The following is a 24,198-nucleotide window of genomic DNA, read 5'->3' on the forward strand; positions in this document are numbered from 1 at the left end:
CCGAGTGTTTGGTGTGCGCAGGTTTAGAGGAAACGGCGGAACACGTGTTGTTCGTGTGCTCACGTTTTCGCGCAATGCATGACCACATGCTTGCCACATGTGGTCTGGACACTACCCCGGACAACCTAGTTCGGAGGATGTGTAAAGATGAAGTTGGCTGGAACGCCGTTTTATCGGCTATCGCCCAAATCGTCTCGGAGCTACACAGAAGGTGGCGCGTAGACTCAAGGATGGCTAGTTCAGGCGCAAATAAGAGGTGGTCCAAGGGATCGGAGTCGGCTTCATGGGTCATACCGGTGGTCATGCTCTGTGATCGAACTCGATCCTTTTATCGAACAAGTGGCCGCGCGAAGAACAACATGGTATCGTCGCTTTCGCGGCGTCAGTCAACCGGGCGGGTTCCGAGCCCGAGAACGAAAAGGGGTCCTCGTCAAGGCTGGGGCAGGCGTAGGCCTCGCGTCGGCAAGTCCCTCTGTGTGCTGGCGAATAGGCCCTATCACAGAATGGTCAATTTGGGGTGCACGCGGCATCATCATTCTTGATACCAGTCGTGCAGAGGGAAGCAGGCGCGAAGTCGACCCTTCCCACCTTCCGAGGACATAGGGAGTGGTAAGGCCACCTGGAAAGCCGGTAATGCGCTGGCACAATACCATGGTGTTCTTCTAAAAAAGCGAGTTACGATGTTCGGTGCTGCAAGGACACGCAGCTAACCTCGAGGGTGCGTTGTGCACTGGCCCCCCTTTGAAGCATTACTTTCTGGTTGTACCGAAGGGACTATGGGCTTGGCGGCAATGGAAACGGTTTTTTTTTTTTTTTTTACAAGGGAGAATGCATTTACACACTAACCCAGTACACGTGCATTGTAGTTGCCAAACTACCACACGGAAGTGTACTGGAGTGTCGGACTCGACCATACCGGTAATACCGACTAAACTCCCTTGGGCTCCACCATCGTTTCCCCCAGGAACTACCTCGCAGTACTACTTCTGGGGGGATGGCAGTACTAAGCGTACTCGCTCATTATCGCTCACACAGGCACTCGTCCCACGCGAGACTGACTTGGGTGCTCGCCCACCATTCACTCCATTTGAGTCTTACTTGGATGCTCTCCCGGGCGCTCCGCTGCCATGCCTCGAGGTGTCAATAGCGGTAACTGCCTGGGCCTACAGATATTACGCTACGACACTCCTGCCTCAGCACGAGCAGATCAATCACACCACTGCCGAAGCAGACCACACGTTACCCTGCCGCCGAAGCAGCTTCTCCAAAGACCATTCGCTCCATGTGACCCTTTTTCGGGTGCTCACTCTAACACTCCACTGCAATGCCTCGAGGTGTCGATGGGTACCTCGACTCCTACCTCAGCATGTGCAGTCCATACTCAGACTTCTGCTGCGCTTCGAGGTGACAATAGCGGCGACACGCTATGACACTCCTGCCTCAGCACAACCAGATCACTCACTCCCTGCCGAAGCAGCTCACGCGCTACCCTACCGAAGTAGGTACACTCCACAACTCACTCTAACACTCCACTGCCATGCCTCGAGGTGTCGATAGCGGTATGTAGGGACCAATCAACGATACTACGCTACGACACTCTTACCTTAGCATGTGCAGTCCATACTCAGACTTCTGCTGCGCTTCGAGGTGACAATAGCGGTGACGCGCTATGACACTCCTGCCTCAGCACAACTAGATCACTCACTCCCTGCCGAAGCAGCTCACGCGCTACCCTACCGGAGTAGGGACACTCCCCATGCCAATTGGCACTCCCTGGGCTTGTGCTTTTGAAGCGGCACACAGTCGCTTTGATAGAGTCTGATTACGGGCACTTGTGGTTTTTTGGGAGGGATTTTAGCAGAGCCCACTGCTAAATCCCACCACGCCCTAGGCAGTTCTCCCTGACTCGCAGACAGCTGGGGAGGGGTCGTCAAGCCCTTGGACATGGTCCATGCTGTCCCTGCTGTCCCTGCTGCCCCCCTGCTGGAAACGGTTTAGCGGGTCGGAGATGATCCCTCGGGGATCCCTAACCCCGCACTTCCTGGTCAACCCAGGATGTCTATTGAGCAGATTCCCCCTCCATTGTTTAGGAAGAAAAAAAATGGTAACTGTAGATAGTAAGTTCTGGACTCAAGGACAGTTTGGATTATCTAGCACATCGCTAATAAATATTTTTCAACTTGTTTTGTCATTTCTCCATTATCAATCACGAAAACAAATGGAATCTATAAAATTTACTGGGTAATACCGCGTAAAAGAATTTGGGCCTGACAGGGTTAAGGAGACGAAGATATGGGGGATGATCTTTGAAATAGGGGGAGGGGTACTGTTTAGTAATCGATCAAATCAACGTAAACTTCGGAACCTCTTGACCGATTCTAACTAAATTCGGAACACACATTCTTTATCTTCAGGAGACGACGATAGGGAGGGGGGAGTGGAATGATTCTTTGGAAGAGGAAGAGGGTGTGGGGGAACGGGTATTATTTAGTTATCGATCAACTCAGTGCACCTTCTTCTTTTGGCCGATTTCAACCAATTTGGAACACATATTCTTTATTTTAACGAGACGATGGGAGAGGGGAGATGATCTTTGGAAAAGGGAGATGGTGTGGAGGGAGTTTAGTTTTTGATAAACTCAGTTTAACTCATCTCCCGAACCCCTTGACCGACAATTATAGTGACGGTGGGAGGGTCATTGGAAAAGGAGGAGGGTGTGTGGGTAGGGGTATTGTGCAAATTTTGATCAACTCCAATCAACTTGGAAAATATGGGGTTTATATGCCAGTTTGAGGGAGGCGTTTTATGACCACCTGGCTTTTCTCCCATCAAGTTCCATGAAGACTTGATGTCAGATGGAGGTAACAATACAATACATAAATGAATAAATAAAATCATTGCCACTCCTGAATTTCCTGACCGAATTCAATCAAATTCGGAATATACGAACATTTTTGTAAAACATTTTAACGCATGGGTCAATTTAAACAATTATATAGAGTTTGAGAGAATCATTTGGAATACGAGAGGTTATTGGGGTTGGGTATTGTTTAGAATACTAACAAATTGTTATAACTTCAGAACCCTATAAGCAATTTTAACCATTGTTGTAAAATGTCATATGCATTCGTTTGTTTAATTTTCACAGAACTTTCTTCAGAAGGTAGCTATCAATTCATGTTGTATGACGAACTTATAGCGCTTAAATGGACCTACAACTTTGTCTAACAAGACTTTGCCGTAAATATGTAATCTGGGGCGTGGGAGGCAAAATGTCATTCAAATGACATTATGTCAAATGACACGTGACATTTTGGAAAGTTTTCACTCTCCAGCCTCAGATGTTATACTTAGAGCTATGTACCCTTGGACAAAAATATAGCCCTATTCAAACGTTATGAGTACATTCAAAATTATGGAAAAAAATTGGCTTCTAAAGAAAGTTATGAACAAATTAGTCAAATGACATGCAGATGACATTTTACAAGCCCGATTTTAACAAATATTGGAAAACATATTCTCTAACTTTAGCAGACGATTTTATATGGGGTGGGACAGTCATTGGAAAAAGGGGAAGGTGTGTGGGTGGTATAGAGTGCGAGGTTCTGCATGAGTATGTTAAGCAATATAACGTTAGACATAATACATGTCAGGCATAATGAACGTTAAGCATAATTTTATTTCTCCATTCTTTTTTTTTGTGATTGTACATTTTCCCGAAACCGAAAAGTAAAAAAACCTGCGAATCAAACTGATAACTCCGAGCGAGGCTGGGTAGATATAGCTAGTGATGAATAAATGAGAAATTTCCCGTTTTCAATTATTTTTCTACAACAAGGGAATTCATCATCTACGCACGTATACATCCGATGTCTTTCTTTAAAATTATCCACGAACTCTTCCACAAAAATATACGATCCACACTCCGAAAGCTTCTGAGGTGTTCGGATTTTCTTTATTGTGTAGCATAACTTACACTCTACAGCCAACGTTGCCGTTCTGATCTTCTGAAGCTGTAAGCCTATTCGCTGTGAGCCAAGGATTCGGTCGCTGAAAAAGTGTTTACTTTGCAGATACAGTACACTGAAGGCGGTCTTATTGTTGAGTTCGAAATACGAAATGCTTAAGGGGATCGGAAAAATACGCGGAGATTTTGAATTCAATGGGACTCGGCTTATGGCAAGTGAAGACATTCCATTAAAAAGCTCTGAATAATATTTCACGACCATAATTAAACTATTACATCAAGAATTAGAACCCAAGAAAAATAACAACAATCCATTAAAAATAACTGCGTTCAGAAGATGCAATTTGTTCGTGGTCAATATTCATTAGTGCAACTGAAATCAACATTAATTTAAAGCTTGATGAAATACTAGAAAACATAACAACGTTGCAAATTCGCAATTTCATGCGGGCAGTGAAGCTTGCATCTTGGTTGGATTGTAAACAAATGAGCATTCGCCTTCAAAAACAACTAAGGGTTACAGTTTCGGAGAGTCACACCATCGCGAAACTAGAACAGCTTCGAAAAAGCACAAAACATAGGAGGAGCCAAGGGAGGAACTGAGTTCGTGACCCAGAATAATGCGAGTCTTGAAAAATTGATGCCAGCAATTGTTCCGGAATAAATTACACGGGATTTTCGGATAACGGAAATATAATTATTTTAAGACAGCAATTCACAGAATTTTATTAGTTCGTTGAAATCTAACCCTAACTGCGCAGTTATTGCTAAGCATCAAAATATACATTTATTACTATGTGTTAGTATCAGAATGCATCATTACATCAGTAAGAAAACTTCTCCATATAACGTAAGGAAATAATTACATTACTCACTAGTCTTATCATTCTCTCTGTGGTTAATCAACTTAAACAACATATCTAACAAAGAGAACCATGACCGGTCAACTACTGCTACAAAAGTCTCCCACCCCGGTTCTACTCTCCATCGACAGAATTCTTATCACCACCGTCGCCACCAGCGACGCGACGAGCTGCACCACGCCGTCTAGTGCGGACTCGTTTTGCTTTCGTAACTGGAGCGCCAGCTCGATCAGCTCCTTCCGGTACGCCATCCTCCTCCTGCTCAAGGGGTACGTCAGCGCTTTTGAGGCAACCAAGAGCCGGTGCACTAGCTCCCTCTCCCACTATCTGTTCCTCTGGTTCCGGTGCACTGCTCGCCGCACCGAATAATCCAACTGCCGGTGCAGCCTGAGCAGGGGCACTGAAAAACAACTTTTGTGGCTCGCAAGGTTGACTATCCAAAACCAGCGGCTGCCTCAGCACTTCAACCGGTGCAGAAAACGCTTGAGTTGTTGAGGCACTTCCTCCAAAAAGCTGACCAGTTCCACCGTGCGAACCAAATGGTTGGGATTTGAATCTAATTTGAGCCGGTGGGGCAAATGTGGTCCTCACCGGCTCACCGCCAAAATAACACTGGGTCGGTCGAGGAGCGAATGGAAGGTATGCGTTATCTTTGGCAGCGCACTCTTTATTCACAGCAATATCCAATGCTAATTCAAGTTTCAGCTTTTCATTCTCCTCACACAACCGATCCAACACCTGCCCTGGACGCAACCCGGTGATGAACTTGTCCAACAAAACACTTTCCAAATTGCTGGCAAACTTGCAGTCCACCGACAGGCGCTTCAATTTTCCATACCATTGAGTTACGTTTTCGTTGGGATCCTGTCGAGCGTTGTAGAACTTGACCCGCTCACGGAAGATCGCAATCTGAGGACTAAACTGCTTGCGCAATAATTCGCAAAGATCCGCAAACGGCTTATCCTTGGGCAGTGCCGGGTGGCATAAATCTCGCAAGCTTTTGTACGCCTCAGCCCCAATAACACTGATCAGGAAGGCACTTCGCTTTTCTTCCGAAATATCATTAACTTCGAAAAATTGCTCCAATCGTTCATGATAGACATTCCAGTCGTCCCGTGAGCTGTTGTACTCAGTTATCGATCCAATCAGCTGGCTGCTACCCATTCTTATACTTCCGATGGCGATGCGTATGCTCTGTGAACTGGGCAAGAATGGAAACTGTCGCGCGACGGCCCACCGCCGGGGTGCTTTATAGAGTTTATGAAACAAACGCATACATTCGATTGTGGGGCTATGCTGGTAGTGCGCTGAGTGGTGGTTTTGGTTCGCAACTACCACCAGCGCGGCGCCGCCACATACCGACAGCTGAGTTAGTTGATGTGTTTCGATTTAGTGGTGGACCACCGCGTCATGTTCGCTCTTGGGAGGGCATGTGGGCTGCGTGCATTGAGATCATGACAAATATGTGTACATACCATTCGGATAAAGTAAGAACGATTGGATCACGGTACCGGCCTATAATGAACGTACATCAGTTGATTTTATTGTATTATTTCGAAATAATTTATTTTGCGTTCATTAATATTATTAAACATTGCTTTAGAACAATGAATCAACAAATGCACTTCTACATTGTGATATCAGTAGCAGGGTAGTGCATCTTTGGAATCAGATATTGGCAAATTTCAGCCGCTGTTTGTTGCGACATCTAGTGGTAGAAGGAAAGCTTATTACACGGAAAATTTCCATCTGTGTTATACGAGATTTCAGATGAGATGCAAGGAGTTACATACAAAGGTGCGAAAAAATCCAAGTGCAAGCGTATTAATAAATGGTAAGAAGTGTGAAACATAATAATCATTGTTTACACTTTTTTATTTATCATTTACTAATACGCTTGCATTATTATTATTATTATTAATGACGGTTTTTTGTGAGAACTCATTTGTATTTGTACATAGTAGTGTAAAATAGTGTAGCGAAGAACGCCATTCTTGTATTGTCGCGCTTATCTTTTTCTAGAATACCGCGGTGGTCTTACGCTTGCAGGCTCAACTGTGAAGATAAACGTCAAGATAGCTTTGCGTTTTCTGGGTGACGATTTGTTTTCTAATAATGATATTTTCATTTCTGAGCCTACTTTCCATTTTAATGACCAGAAATAAGAGTATAAGATCAAGATAAGATAAAAGATTTATAAATTAATTCCCTTGAACTCCCTTAAATTTATTGATATTTATCGTTTATTTTTAATAAGATTCAAAAGGATTTTGTAAAAACTAAAAACTTTAGACTATTAAAAGTTTATGTTACAGTATACAGTGTGTATTTATATTCATGACATTTCTATAATTGAATCCCTCTGATTATTTAGGATATTTGAAAGAATTCAGGTCTGAACTTTAGATGATGGAGGTATAGGAAATGAAACATAAATGCATAAATTGAGAAGTTAGCAGAAACAAAATAGCTTTTGATTTACCTTGATTTACCTTAAGACCGGGGATTTCCCTCTACGCGTTATTTCCGCGGAGCTATCCAAATTTTTCTTTTTTTTTCGTAATACTCATGAACCAGTTTCCCCAAATCTCATTTGCTCGGATCAACATTCAACCCAGCTGAGCTAAAAATAGAACATTGCCTCACGCAATGCGATGTGTGTTGGTGATGCTTCCTATACGGCAATATTCATCAGACGGCAAGAGACTGAAGCGAATGCAGTGTCGTTCGTTCCCGCTGAAATGTGCTTGCATAGCGTCCTCACGCATACCAGCTGAGCTCCCATATGCTGATTGAACGAAAGAAAGATGCATATGCGTAAAAATAGAACAGAAGCACCAGAAGCACGGCTTGCCGCTGATGCTACGATGGTTAAGCCCTGGGTGCTGCGGATAGAGCCGCTTTTCTGCGCTCAAGCGAGTAGAGGGATATTTTGAAATCACTCCCATAAACAAAATTATTTTGCAGTTACTCGGCTGTCAAACATTTCCCGCTCTTCGAATTTCTCTTTCCACGCTGCATGAGGGCGCACAAATGCGCTAGACTCTACATGACTTAACGATTGTTTACATACATTCATGCTCCAACCAGCTGCTGAATCTCGAGAAATTTCGTAACGAGTGCTTTTTAGATGCATTCCTACTAATTTTCCACTCGAAATATAATGTGAGAATATTTGTTACAAAGAATACTAAACTCAAACAAAGTTTATAGACGAATCCAAGTAAAAATAAGAAGAAGACACACGACGGTGTTAACTTTGACAGATCCTACAGCGCAGCATAGGAAGATCATTTTAAAATGCTTATAATAAATTCTAGACAAATTATAATCAAAATCTGATTGATGTATGATACGGAAAAAGTTCCGAAGTTTATGATAGATACATTTTTGGAAAATATACAAAAAAATGAGATAAGCTTCCAAATAAGTACCTGAGAACTTTTTCCGTATCGTACATCAATCAGATTTTAATTACAATTTGTCTAGAATTTATTATAAGCATTTTAAAATGATCTTCCTATGCTGCGCTGTAGGATCTGTCAAAGTTAACACCGTCGTGTGTCTTCTTCTTATTTTTACTTGGATTCGTCTATTTTTATTTTTTCCCCAAATAATAACAATACTTCTCAATATTAGATCAGAAACGAACATAACCACAATCTTCAATGTTTGGCTCCGGCACAATAGAAAATTTTGGCTTCAGTTTGACAACCAAATTGAATCTATCCGCACCACCCAGGTTAAGCCGACCGATCCACAGTGGCGGAAACCCAGACAAAACCTAAAACAAAATCGTTCCTTCGTGAAGCTGATATTAATTTAATTTTGCACATTCAGTCAATGATAATTCCTCAATTTGTTAATTGTAGTTGGTAAATTTAATTTTTGGTGACTTGGTTCAAGTTGATGCTGTAAAGTATCTCCTAAACATTAATGTATAGGAAAATTAAATTTGACTAAATTTTTTATCGCAAAAGAAACTGAAGAAACTTTAGCGGAAAGAACTGATATCATGCATTGAAATATATATTTTGTCTACATAACGGTGTTTAGTTTGGCGAATTGCGCCTTGCTGCGCCAAAGCGGAAAATTTACTGTTTCAAGGTTAGAATTGAGACGCTACTGTGGCTGCAGATCCTAAGTCATGGGCTTCCGGAAGTCTTTGGATAGCATAGTATATGTCGGATAACTATTTAAATTTCAAAATGAATTCAGCGTTACAAAATTACTGTTGCTAAATTTTAAGCGCAATCGTAAGTTTAGTCGAGCATTTGTATGGGGGACCACCACTGCGCGACGGCACATTGCCATTCCTTCTTTTAGACGCATTCGTACGGGAGAACGTTGAACGTGTTGAATAAAGCACGGTGCTGTTATATAGGGTATTTGTGCTTTTCTTAGCGCTTGATAGCAAAAAGACATGAGAAAAGTCATGTCTAACGTTTAGCAGAGAAGAGGATTTTTAATTACTGAACGGATATCCTATCGTAAAAAGTTTACTGTTAGTAATTTCCATAGGGCACCCGTAACCTGAGGGGCACCCGTAACCAATAATTTCCCAAACAAATTGGCTTTCCTACCTATATACTGCCGCGCAGGCGTAACTGTTCCATATTGTTTTCCATGCAAAATCAATATTGGACGATTATGCTTGCGACGGCAGTATAGTGGAGCTCATTTTACCTCCAAGAAAATTATATTGATTATCAAGACGAAATGAATCCAATTTCATTTCTAGCAAATTCAAAGTTTGTCTATTAGTTAATGCATTAAAACTATCAATTTCGAATTATCAAATATATATTTTCTTTCATTGATTCAATAATACTTCCAATATTAGTACCGTTACCCTAGCAGAGTGAACTCTGTGGCTTTGAAAAGAAATGAACGTATACCAATTTGATGAATACTGTACGACTTATACTTACCAATACCATGTGTGTTCCGATGGTTTTGTGGTATAGCAAGCGCTTTCCACCCCAGAGGTCAGCGGTTCGAATCTAGGTGAATTCAGCATAGAACGTTTTGCTATTTTTTTATACGCAAAAACAGTTTTTTGGCCATAACTTCAGATTGCGATGAGCTATTGATCTAATTTTCAATAGCAAACAATGGGACTGAATTCCGCGTCGACTGCAACTTGTTGCGAGCAAATCGGACAATGGGAAGTTCAAAAAAGTGTGTCTACAAAATTTGTACACATACACACATACACACACACACACATACATACATACACACATACAGACATCACCTCAATTCGTCGAGCTGAGTCGATCGGTATATAAAAATCGGCCCTCCGGGCCTCCTATCAAAATTTCGTTTTTGGAGCAATATTATAGCCTTTACGTACACTTAGTGTACGAGAAAGGCAAAAAACGAACAACGATAAAAGAGAGGCAAAAACCTCTTCGAATCATAACAAGCCATGAAAACAAAACTATCGCACTTGTATACAAGTTAGAAAAAAACTGATTCGGATAGGCGGCCCCCACCGATGGGGTTTGATAAAACGCGTTGTTCTCGCTCATTTCATGTTGGGGACCATATTTTTTCGCACAGCTGTGTAAAACAAGTTGAAATGCATCATCAGAACCGGTGCCCCCCGCAATTAGGGCTTATCGAAAGAAATTTATCATGGGTTGTAGCCCCCCGAATCAGTTCATTATCGTAACAGCTACTGAAAAACGTCTCTCACGGTATGCTACCTATCGAGAGTGTATAGTATACACTGTATACAGACATGATAAGAGAGAGATTCTCATTCTTCTTTGGATTCAAATCCTGATTACAATTCTTTTAAACCGCACTTATCAAATTATGGTCCGCATTAGAAAAGCGGTGAGATTTTAATTTTTCGTCCCGAGAATCTTTGAATCTTGCGCATTGGAAAATACATGGAAACATCTATGCGTGAAAAAGAATCACGACGCCTGACTCTAATTCCTCGGTTAAGCAATCTGAAAGCTGTCCATATGATTCATTGTAACGTTCATATATGATATATACTATAGTGTTAGGAACATATAATCAACAAGCGAAATGTAATCAGTATAGCTGACTACCAATTTACTTGCGTTTACATTTATAACCAATTGTGCTAGTGATATAACCTCACAAACCCAAAAAGGTAAGCTTTGAGGTATGATTCGAACAAACTTTTGTAACATTGTTCGCAATTATACTAAAAATTCTGGCACTTTAGATCTCATAATACATCAGTCAGTAGAAGTTTGGTTTTAGAACTTTGCATCAATATGTTGATAAAGTTTGTACGTTGTTTACCTATAAAAAATGTGAAAATTCACAGAAAATTAGTAATTTTTTGAACTTCCGTACAATTTGTATGAAGCAAAAAAAATATATTGAAAAACTTTGCACCCATTTTTTTTCAAAACTAACTTTTTGTCACTTAGAGCATCATTACTGGGCGCGAGTATTTTGATCACCCTCGCTGCGCTGTCATTTTAGTTTAGTCACTCTTTTTCGTATAGGTGACTATTTTGACAGTTGACAGTTGATAAAATAGCAGCGCTCTTACCGCGCTACCAAATTTGGTCGCCTGCCAGTTGCGCTACTGTTATTGCAGCGCGTTTAGTAGCGACCGATAAAGAATTAAGTGATGATACTGTGCTGCCAAACCCCTTAAACTCACCACTGGTAATCATGCTTTTACACCCCTTTGCTTTAGCAATTGTTTATAAAAATCAGTCAAAAAGTGAAGCAAATGTTAGAAATCAACAACACAATTATTGGAATAATTGTGACATCATCTATAACAGAATGTGTTGTACCTGTTTAAGTTTCATATCTTTGCTGTGCTCATGTTTCTACTGGTATAATTTTATTTGAAATGACAGTTTTAGACTGACTTATGAGAAGGACCAATTTTTATGTGGGATCAATGAAGGACCGACTGTTTACTTCGATGACATTTACTTCCAGGGTGCAGCAGTCGTAAAAAGTGTAGACATCAACCTTCCGTGCACCATGATTACGGTATTCGTCACTGAGTGGCGATATCGGCGTTTTTATCTGTGTTGTTAAACCTGCTACTCTATGTTTAGAGATTTTAACAATTTTCAAAATGAGCTCATGGAAGAATGGTAGTTGGAAATCGATAAAATGTATGGGAAAATCAGGTATTTTGCAAATTTATGGAAAAATGTGGTGTTTTAGAAAAAAGTAGTGATAAGGAAAGAAGTATGAGATGAAAAAATTATCTCCTTCATTTAGTTTGCACTGATTAGTAGTTTTATAGTGCACGGTTCGTGGTTGCAAATAATCCCATGTGATTGTGCTATGATTGTGAACAAACCGTGTAAAAGTGTGAGTGAAATGTCCCTGTACACACACGCTCGCAGAAAGCGTAATGAAGCTATAAATGCTTGTAAATAAAACATTCCTAAAAGTTGACTAAAAGAGAAACTTTTACGACTCAAATAAAGTTTCATTCCGATGACATGTTTAGGTATTGCTGATCAAGTGTATCTTGACCTGACAATTGATAAATAAATGCATCTTTGGGAAGATCCATATAGTACGTCACGCAAAATTTGGAGATTTTCAACCCCCCTCCCCCCTTCGTCACACTTTTTGTAATAAACCTCCAATTTTTTTGTATGAGTCGTCACGCTGCTCGAAACCCCCCTCCCCCTAGGAGCGTGACGTACTTTGTGGATGGCCCCTTTACATCATTAAAACTGATTAGCAATTAGAATTTAGTATGCTGATGTTTTATTGATTATGTCAAAATTCAATGCTTGATGGTAACTTGGGTGAACTTACTTTTCATATAAATAGAGATTTCATTGAATTTACTAGCCCAGGTTCTAGGTAAAACGCATACTAGTGAAGTTAGGTTGAACGTATATGTTAGTATAATCCATTCCAGTTGTCAACGCCACGGTTATACTTTTTGTTATTCATTGACAAAAAAACCCAATAAAGAATTCGTCTCTTTTCAAGTGTCATGCAAGAATTATGCAACGAAAATTATACCATCATGCACTACAAAATGGAAAGAATGAAATCTGAAACAAATGAAGTGGGATTCTGAACCCCATTTTTATCCACTTTTCGACCAATGGATTTGTACTGAGATGTACTTCCGTTCCGTGCCAGTATGGTGGACCTCAAAAATAACGACTTCTCGAATAAGATCCGCACTCTCCCAGATTATGCTAAGCCGTTCTGGAAAATGACCAAAATTCTAAAATCCAAGCCTCGGCCTATTCCACCTTTGATCCCACTAGACAATAATGGCTCTAAGGATCGCTTGATAACTCCTGCAGAGAAGGTCGCCGAAATAGGTCGACACTTTGTCAGCTCCAACAATCTTGGGCAGAACATCGTCAGTCCACATGAAGCAGCCGTCAACGAGCATGCTAACAACATCCATTTGATTCCCAACGACTTCTCGGAGGAGTTGGAGATCTCAGCTGACGAATTGACGGCCTATATCAAATCGTCGAAGAACATGAAGGCCCCAGGCTTCGACAGCATCCTAAATCTCGAGCTCAAACACATGAGTGCTCCGTTCTTTGAGCACCTCTCGCTGATCTTTAATCAGTGTCTCCGGCTTAGCTACTTCCCATCGTCCTGGAAGTCAGCGAAAGTCATCTCCATCCGGAAGCCTGGGAAGGATCCTTCCTCCCCCAAAAGTTATCGACCCATCAGCCTTCTCTCAGGGTTATCCAAGCTATTCGAAAAAGCTATTCATCATCGGTTACTTGAGTCTGCCGAAAATCTCAACATCTTGCTCGAGGAACAGTTTGGTTTCCGACGCGGTCGGTCAACTGTACACCAACTGACCCGAGTTACCAACGTCCTCAGACGGAACAAGTTTGTCTCGAAAACATCCGCCATGGCCTTACTCGATGTCGAGAAGGCATTTGACAATGTATGGCATGATGGCCTGGTGTACAAACTACAACGCTACAATCTTCCCAGCTACCTGGTGAAAATCATCAACAATTACCTGTCGGCAAGGACATTCCGGGTCTCAATCAGCGGAGCGAGTTCCAATGCGCACAACATCGTCGCAGGCGTTCCCCAGGGCAGTATCCTCGGGCCCCTGCTTTTCAATCTGTTCACCTCCGACATGCCAGAACCTCCAGAAGGCGGCATTCTGTCTCTGTTCGCAGATGACACATCCATCGTTTACGACGGTAGAGTGATCAGAGCGCTAGTGGCAAAACTCCAACGAGGCCTGGATGCCCTGACAGAGTACCTCACCAGCTGGAAGATCTGTATCAACGCGGCGAAGACCCAGGTCATCATTTTCCCTGACTCCAAATCCCCTAAACTTGTTCCGCCTGGGGACTGTAAAATCATCCTCAATGGCACGACCGTGGAATGGGCCAATGAGGCCGGCTACCTTGGCTTGACCCTCGACAGCAAGCTTATTTTCAGACAACAGGTTGACAAAACGGTGACAAAGTGTAACGTCTTGTTGAAACTACTGTACCCTTTGATCAACCGCCGGTCGTCATTGTCCCTGAAAAATAAGCTTGCTGTCTACAAGCAAGTCATCCTCTCTGTGATCGAATACGGCATGCCGGTCTGGGAGAGCTGCGCTAAAACCCACCACCTTAAACTTCAACGGGTCCAAACAAATTCCTGAGGATGATTCTCAACACCCTCCCAGGACAAGAACATCCGAGGTCCACCGTCTGGCCGGAATAAAAACCTTACACGAACGCTTTGGTGAGTGTAAAGAAAAGTTTAGGGTTCGTTGCGCCTTCTCGGACCAAGAAGCGATTAGGGCGCTTGTTCCAATCTAGGTTAACAAAATGCATTTGTATATATTAGTGTACGTAGTAGTTAGGTTATCCAATTTTCAAATTAAGTAATGCCTCCTAAAGGTTAACATGTAAAACTGAATACAAAACAATTACCCTTAGAAAACAAACAAAAAAAAACAAATGAAGATGAAGGGCCAGGTGGCCAAACACTTAAACTGAAACACTATTGTATGAACACAAAAAATGAAAATAAATTGAATTTAAGTTAAAAAAAAAAAAAGCGGTGTGCGAGTCATTACAATTTGTGACAGCAGCGCGTACTGACGTGCTTTTTGCTCGCACATTTTTTCGTTTCGTTCGTTCGTTCGCTGTGTTTATCTACACAGCGACATCATGCACTCACCAGCGGTAGAACTGCCGGTGGGTCTGCGAATATGCATGAAAGAAGTGGGCGCATTTTTTTGTCATTCTGTGCTTGATGATGGTCGGATGCAGTGGTGTCTGTTGCCATGGATGCAATCGCACATCGTGTCGCTCGGAGTTCACCAGTTCACGGCTAGAGGCCGATGATGGCTGGGGCAGCGAGGGCCGCGGCGGTGGATGAAGAAGAATAAAATTAGAGATATTTGGTCTGCTCATCCAGGTGATTGGTTTCATAATCCACATGATCCCGGGATGGGTACGAGTCATGTCATGCGACTGACATTTGTTAAGTTGTGCTTGGTACTAAACGACACGTACCGTCAACTGGGGGGAAGATGATCATTTGATGTGTCAGTCAAAAGTGCCAATTTTTTTATGAAACGGTAGTCAACAATATTCTCCGTTCAAGTAATGTTACCGCTAGGTAGAAATCCGAGTTTTTCGATTATAATCATAAAAATGTATTTTGTGGAAGAAAGAGAGAGATAGTCATAAACGACGCTATTTTCGTTTCAAATATTGACTTCTTAGACTTCTTTACGTAGTAAATTCAACATTCATACAAATAACCTAGTGTATTTTGACTACTAGGTCATAATGGTTTTAGTAGAGCTGTCTTGATCAACTTCACCCCAAACCAGATTATTCAAAAAATGTGTGATAATTTAATTTATTTTAATAAATGCGAACGCATTTCAGAAAATTAAAGTTGTTGATTATTGCAACGTATAGCAGTACATGTTTTGAAAATATTTGTTTCGATTTAAAATGTAAACACACATTGTTATTGCATGTTTTGTCTTAAAAATGATCATCTTCCCCCCAGTTGACGGTACATTAAAACATGGTAATACTATACCAGTTCTGATTCCCCAGCAAACAAAATCTACTACACTGATGAAAATAAAAATTTGATTAAAATAACTACCTACTTTCATTTGTTTGCAGAAGGCATTAGCAATTGAAGAAGCATAATCAGCAATAGTGTTAATATCCAATTTAGATTAGAAAATTTCGCTGTATTACTTGTAAATGTTTTAAAAAAGTTCACAAAAAATATTTTCCAATAGAATATTTTAATAAACTTTATCTTTTTTTGTTTTGCATTTTCTGAGAAATTGTATTATTAAATTTGACGTAGACTTATTAAACTTGACGTAGAGTTTGGAATCAAAACATTGAATAATTTTTCGTTGGCGTATTAGCAGTCACTACCTCGTTGTCAGTAAAATTCGATCACGGTTGTCAACTGTATCGAACGAAAGATCACAACGAACGATGCGTTACAATATCCAGCGATTTTCGGAGGAAGGAGTATCGACTGAGTACCGCCAGAAGCTCGACGAACGGATAAGTGCAATCAACGTTAGCGACAACATCAACGATCTATGGGAGTCGATCCATGGAGCGGTGAGCACAACAACACGAGAAGCGGTAGGCACTGCAAAGAGGCGACCCAGGACGGGTAGGTTCGATGTGGAGTGTCAGAGAGTGACAGACGAGAAGAACGTTGCCAGAAGCCGGATGTTGGTGTCGGGTACCCGATCGAATAGAGAAGGAAGGAAGCAAGAGGAGCCGAAAAACGAATCCACCGCAGGAGAAAGAGTACGAAGAACAAGGTATTAATGAGGCGCAGGAAAAAATGGAGCAGAACGATATGCGGAGGTTTTATGAGTCTGTCAATGGCGTGCGGAGAAAGACAGCGCCATCTCCGTCATGTGCAACGACCAACAAGGGAATTTGCTGACAGATAAAACTGAAGTGGCTGCCAGGTGGAAGCAACACTTCGAGACTTTGTTGAATGGAGGAAGTGACGGTGCATCGGTGAACAGAATAAATATTAGCGACGATGGACAAGCTGTGGAGTCACCTACACTAGATGAGGTTAAAAAAGCTGTCAAAGAGCTGAAAAACAATAAGGCTGCGGGGAAGGACCAGCTCCCGGCTGAACTTCTCAAACATGGCAGTGAGCAGCTTTATGAAGTTCTGCACCATATTATGTCGAAAATATGGGAAGACGAGGAAATGCCTGCTAGCTGGTTAGACGGCCTCATTTGCCCTCTCTTTAAGAAAGGGCACAGACTGGAGTGCGCCAATTACCGAGGAATAACCCTCCTTAATTCGGCGTACAAAATTATGTCCCGTATTCTGTTCAACAGATTGAGACCGCTTGAAGAGTCCTTCGTCGGCGAATACCAAGCAGGTTTTCGTTAGGGCCGATCAACGACGGATCAAATGTTTACCCTGAGACAAATCCTTGATAAATTCCGGGAGTACAACTTGCAGACACATCATCTGTTTATTGATTTCAAGGCGGCGTACGATTCAGTGAAACGGAATGAATTATGGCAAATTATGCTTGAACATGGTTTTCCGGCGAAACTGATACGGCTGATTCGTATAACGTTGGACGGATCGAAATCAAGTTTAAGGGTTGCGGATGAAATATCGACGTCATTTGTTACCTTAGATGGATTAAAGCAGGGTGATGCACTCTCGAACCTACTGTTCAATATAGCGCTCGAGGGAGCGATTAGGAGAGCTGGTGTGCAAAGAAGCGGTACCATTATCACAAAATCGCATATGCTCCTGGGATTTGCGGACGATATCGATATTATCGGAATTGATCGCCGTGCCGTGGAAGAGGCTTTTGCGCCTTTTAAGAGGGAGACAGCGAGGATTGGACTCACGATCAATACCAGCAAAACGAAGTACATGGTCGCTGGCAATCAACGTGGGTTCATTAGTGGTGGTGGTAGCGAAATAGTGCTGGATGGTGAAAAATTTGAAGTGGTAGAAGAATTTGTGTATCTTGGAACATTAGTGACGTGCGATAATGATGTTACCCGCGAGGTGAAAAGGCGTATTGCAGCTGCAAATAGGGCTTATTACGGACTTCGTAACCAGCTTAAGTCCCGTAGTCTGCAAACGAAAACAAAACTCGCGCTGTATACTACTCTGATTCTTCCGGTGGCTTTATACGGCCATGAGACATGGACGTTAAAGGAGGCTGATCGGAGAGCTCTCGGAGTGTAAGGTGCTGCGGACAATACTCGGCGGTAAACAGGAGAACGGTATCTGGCGGCGTCGCATGAATCACGAATTGTACCAGGTGTATAAAGGGCTGGATATTATTAAGCTTATACAACACGGCAGACTACGGTGGGCTGGTCACGTTGTTCGTATGCCGGAAGAACGTCAAGCGAAGATAATATTTAGTAGAGAACCCGGAAGAGGCCGCAGGCTTCGTGGAAGGCCGCGTACACGATGGCTTTTTGCAGTTGAAGAGGACCTGAGGGCGCTCAATGTTCAGGTCGACTGGAAGCGATTGGCCCAGGATCGAGTCCAGTGGAGAAGGATACTCCATTCGGCGTAGGTTCATCGAAGAGCTGTAGCCCATCAAGTATCAAGTATTAGCAGTACCTCCTATATTTTAGTAGGGTTACTGCTCCTTGACTTGTTTCTTATTGTTGTGAATTTTTTCAGCAGTAAGCACACATGCTAGCAAAAAGAAGCAACGAAATTGGTGCTGTATTTCTTTGTTTGGAAAACGGGACAGTTCCCCTAAAATAGTACATTTTGCCCAAGTCTGAAAATTATATAAATAGAATTTTAAACTTCAAATACTATCATTAATAAAAAAAATATATGTAAATGACCTACATTTGCTTTAATAAATAAGGGCTTAATAGTTAGAAACAAAGCAATTCTAATTATGTATTTAATTATTAGTTTTATTTCTAGAGGTTTTGTATAAACAAATTGCTAATACTTCTACACAGCACGGAAGTTGTCGTTTTTAATATCAATACCTATAATCAAACTTCATAGATGCAAAAGTAAGAAGTTAAATATAAATATGTGACGTTTATACAAGTCCTACGTCTACTCGCGGTTATGTTGAAATCATTACTCATTGCTCGTTTTTTCACCACGAGTCTATCCAACGTGCCTTGCCGAGTTGGATAAATGTTACGAGTGCTGATAAAATCTAGTTACAGTTTCACAGTTACACGAGTTACACACACTATTTTTTGCAATGACGAAAAATAGGCTTAAACATGATAAGCCCGGGCCAAAGTGGTTCAGTCTGATTTAGATCACATGATCATTCTTGCCAAAAAATCATAAACCGTGAAACGATAGATAAACGTGGCTTTGGAGAATTTCGATTTCATGTCGATAAAACTAAATGTCCACACAATTACAAAAATGAGAAACAAATCAAATTGCTTTCCGTTGCATTGTTTTTGATGTGATGAATATCGGAGCCATGAGATGTATTCCAGGAGTAGTTCCCCTACGATATGTAGCATACCGCGAGGTATTTTTTCCGCATGCTGTCATGATAAAGAACTGATTCGGGAGGCTATACCTCATGATAAATTTCTTTTAAAAAGCTCCAAACGCGGTGAGCACTGCTTCTGATCATGCTTTTTAACTTGTTCTACACAGCTGTGCGGTCCCCAACACAAAATGAGCAAGAACAGATGGAGAATCATCACTTATCTGCGGGGCTGCCTTTCCGATTCTGTTTTTTAGCATTCTTTATATCTTAAGAAGACGTCGATAGAGGGCTTAGGGATGATTTCTGGAAAAGGGGGGGATGGATTGGGGTATTGTTGAGTTGTCGATTAACTCAAAAGACGCCAAAAGTTATGGTCATGTGACATAACAGACGTTTAACTTTTCTTTTTGTGTTAACTGAAATAGTTATTTGATCGAGGGATACTGGAATTAAGCCGCAATTAAAACACATAATCCTTTCGTAGAAAGCATGCACTAGATTGTAAAAAAAACTGTGAATCAAACTGCCAATTCCGAGCAAGCCCGGGTACATACAGCAAATTGACTGCTTCAATGTTAGAATGAGGACGCTGTTAATGCTTCAGACCTTAAGGCTGCGCCGCTGAAAAGAACATGCACTGCACACTCAAGCCTCTTTTTACGGAGTACAGACCTTAAAGTTAACACACGTAACGAAAAAACTATTATCTCTATTTAGATATGGTACAAGTTCTAAGTAATTATATTTTAATTGAATGCATGTACCGACGAACAGCTGCTTCGTCGCTATGATTCGTCGCATCAACGAAGGAGCCATTTATTTCGACTTCAACATCAACGCATCTAGATTCCAGTAATTTTCCAAATAGTAATTAAATTTTCACGTAGACCATACAGTCAGATGATATATAAATAAATAAATAAATTCCAGGCCAGGATTTTCTAGAATTGGAGTACAGGTCTTAAGGTGAATGGCAATGGTATCCAATTTTTAAACTATATAGCGCTTTCAGGGTCACATAACTCCAAAAGCAAACGATAGGCAACAAAGAAAAGCAGTTTTTCAGCTTTGCTTACTTGCAGAATACCCGAAAAAATGGTTTTCATATGTGCTAGTATTCTACAAATTGACATTTGTGCGGGGAAAAACGCGAGGTGTGGGCTAGGACGGTCATTGTGGCAGCTATTTTTGTACTCTGTCGTGATTGTCCTTAAGGTCAATATGCATAACGAAAGATCTATTTACCCCTTATCAAATGAACATGCGGTTAGCGATCTTCTTCTAATAGGCATTACATCCCTTGGGACATTACCACCTCGCAGCTTAGCGATCATTAGGCACTTCTAAAGTTTAAGAAAATTATTTTGAGCTTTTTAGAGCAATGTCTTCACTTGTCAAAAGACGAGTTTGTACAACCCCATTGAATTCCACCACTTAATTGTATCTTGATCATCTCATTTGAACGACGCGGGGTACAATGTCGGGCAGAAACTCAACTCTTAGTTGTTTAATTGAAGGCAATACAGATGTATGTCCTCCGCTCTATCACAACAATTTACCATACCATGAATTTAATCCAGTCACCTTCTGCATGATCTTGCTTTGTATCCGCCAGGCATAATTCAGGATTTCTGCTAGTATTTTTACTCAGAATTACGTTTCACTTTTAGGGGTCGGGGTGGGAAGGGGGTGTTCGAGCAGCTTGATGGCACGTACAAAAGTTCTAGTGGTTTCATACAAAAAATGTAAAGGGCATGAGGGTTGAAAATCATCATTTTTTTGCGTGACGTCCTTTATGGATCTTCCCAACAGCGTATGCACAATATAAATTATGCTTATTGCCATTAGTGCACGAGAAATGCAAATATTCGACAAAGGTATTGTTCGTCACCCATCGACAAAATGTTTGATGCCGATCCGAGCCGCCGCCGGTTCAAATCAGATCGGCACACAGGTCTATTAGTTATTGCTTAACAAGAACCGTCGTCGGAGGTGACAATGGGTCAAATGGGGTTGAGAATGGGTCACTGTTTCAATTACGAAAGCAAAGGGAATTTAACTTCTTCCTGATGATAAGAAAATTATTTTGAGCTTTTTAGTGGAATGTTTTCACCTGTCATAAGACGAGTTTATACAATCCCATTGAATTCCACCAGTTAACCCTTGATTGACAACTTCAACAAATCCGATTCCGCCCTCTTACTGATAGATTTTGGGATGTGAGCTCCCATCTTAATCCTATGGCTGACAGGAGTCAGCCTCTCCTTTTGGCACTTCTTAAGGAAGGCCACGTCCTTAAGAATACCTGCGATCCTCCTCTTCAAATCTATAAAAGTACTACGCTCGTTCCGCTTGGATGCCATTTTGATAAGAAAATTATTTTGAGCTTTTAGTGGAATGTTTTCACCTGTCATAAGACGAGTTTATACAATCCCATTGAATTCCACCAGTCTTCCTGATACAATTACTGTAGAGCCATGGATGTTTCAAGAAGTTTCTGCGCAAATTCGGACACGCAGAGTCCCCGCTTTGCCCAGCCAGTCCGAACTGCGAGAACACACGTGATTTTCTACTGTCCAACTGCGGGCAACGCTCGTAAGCCCCAATTACATCCTACAAGAAATATGCAAGAACGAGAATACGTGGAACAAGATTGGCAGAGCGGTAACGCAGATCATGTTGTCGATGCAGCAAAAATGGCGTAAAGACCAGCGGGTTTGTGACAGCGATCACAGTAACATGGTCGGTGACGGGGGAGCTTCTGCCGACAGCGAGCTTCTAGTCGGAGTAGGATAGATCCATCGCCGTAGAAGAGGCCGAGTAGTACTTGATAGTACTGGCTTCTGGCCGATTATTTAACGCGTCAAAATCTTTTCAGCTTAGGCGAAAACTTTCCCGAAACTGAACTTTTCTAATCATTGTGCCATTCAGCTCCCAGTTAAATCACGGGCTACTCAGATGATCCCCGGTGGCAGATTTATCCTACTCCGACAGCGAGTTTCCCGGCGATGGAATTACACTCGACGACCCTCATCCGTGTCAGGATTGTTGAATAGCCTTCATCACCTTTGTGTTTCTTACTTCAGCGAGTGATCAGTCGAGGGCTCCATACAGTTTGAGTGATCCATCGCCGTAGAAGAGGCCGAGTAGATAGATCATGACGCTTGATAGTACTGGGGTGGCATTGTGCATCTCGATTCGAACGTAATTCTATCGAGTCGAACATGTTTGGCATTACGGGTTTCAATAATTCGATCTCGAAAACGACTCATCGTTCGAGTATGCTCGAGGAGGTACAAGAATAACGAGATGTTTTGGCATTATGGAAACTCGTTAGCACACTGAAAAACCAGAGTCTATTATATAGAGTTACGCAAAGAGGATCTTGTTACACTTATTCTGAATGATGCTCTTGTTATTCTGCTGCCAACTTTCACTTTTGTTCAACCCTTCAAGTGACTTCACGGGAGCGTTCACTTCTAAAGCTTTTTAATTCGATAACCTAGTCACCCACAGAGTGAAAACACGTGATTTTCTTGTTGCTACTTTATTGCGGAATGAATTGATGTTTTTTGAAGCTATTTTTAGATCAAATCTAATACATTTCAATTCATGCGTTTTAATTCGCCATAATAATCATTAGACGATAACAATACTTCCGCCTCACCAACAAGCATTTGTTTACTTTGCTCGATAGGTAGACGGTTTGACAGTTCAATAGGTAGATTTGGCTTCACTCTTTGCGCAACTCTATATATAATAGACTCTGTGAAAAACGACTCAAGTCGAATGAAGAACACTCGTCACCTTTATAGCTTTCGAATGTTGTTCGAGAGTTATTTCTTGCTGAAAGTTTTTAATTATATTTGTTATTATTTCTCTGCGGGAAAAGAATAAATGTTTTATTATTCTCTTGAGAAAAAGAATGTCATGAGTATACCTACTTTTATAGTTTCCATACAATATGCCATCTCTAATTATCCCGAAATCCGCGTAAAAACGACTTAAACTGAGATAGGTTTTTTGAAGTTTTCACGTATTTTTTGACGATTTTGATAAATCGCGTGATAAATCTATGAGGAAAATCTGCGTAAAAACGTGTATATCCCAAAATCTACGTAAAATAGATGAGTTAAATAAAAAAAAAACGCGCATGAGATGACCCAAGTGTATTTAACTAAAATACATGGAAACATCAAAGTAATTTATTATCGAATCCTTCTTTAGCTTAAAATTATTAAGCTCGATTTTGGATCTGTGGCATACACTCGAATAAACATAAAGCTTATAATTTGGGTCGTAACAATATCTCAATTTACAAAACATGTCGTATCGGCATAATGTTTTAATCGGTTGCAACTGCTCAATAAATAATATTACTTTTTAAAGTCATTGAGCACAATTTGCTTGTTTATAAATTAACTGCCAATTCATGCCCTGAAGGATGCCTTTCCAACAGGCAACATGCTACAGATGACATTACTCTTATTCTCTCTGTTTACTCACATTCGCCATGCACTGAAGGTTGTCTCTACAGCGGGTGGCATACTAAACACGGAGATAGTTATCTCTTATTCTCTCTGTTTACATTTCGTTTGACAGAACATACTCGATTGAACTAGTACAGCACCATTCGAAATCTTGTACTGCGACTGAATGAAGTCGAACGAAATAGATAATGCCGCAATTTTTTGAAACGAATCAAAAACTTACGAATCGAGTGATTCGATTCGAGATGCAATATCTCCCTGGTTTCCAGGTCGTCGGAGCACCATGAAACCGGACGCTATTCTCCGCCGGAATCTTTGTCGAATCAAAGAGAGAATAAGAGTAATGTCATCTGTAGCATGTTGCCTGTTGGAAAGGCATCCTTCAGGGCATGAATTCCCGGATAAAAATTTACAGTAC

At 41.3% G+C, this 24,198-nt stretch overlaps 2 protein-coding genes across 2 annotated transcripts in view; one reads left to right on the top strand and one right to left on the bottom strand.

Annotated features, from left to right (window-relative positions):
• The window catches only part of LOC134214466 (opsin Rh4), a 371,396-nt gene that overhangs the window by 285,737 nt on the left and 61,461 nt on the right, over positions 1 to 24,198 (top strand). The window lies entirely within an intron of this gene.
• LOC134214465 (uncharacterized) lies at positions 4,674 to 6,064 on the bottom strand. Its single transcript, XM_062693830.1, has one exon. It carries the CDS (start codon positions 5,992 to 5,994, stop codon positions 4,945 to 4,947), a length of 1,050 nt encoding a protein of 349 aa, XP_062549814.1. The 5' UTR covers positions 5,995 to 6,064; the 3' UTR covers positions 4,674 to 4,944.

This window comes from Armigeres subalbatus, chromosome 2, assembly GCF_024139115.2.
Source record: "Armigeres subalbatus isolate Guangzhou_Male chromosome 2, GZ_Asu_2, whole genome shotgun sequence".
NCBI classification, from domain to species: domain Eukaryota; kingdom Metazoa; phylum Arthropoda; class Insecta; order Diptera; family Culicidae; genus Armigeres; species Armigeres subalbatus.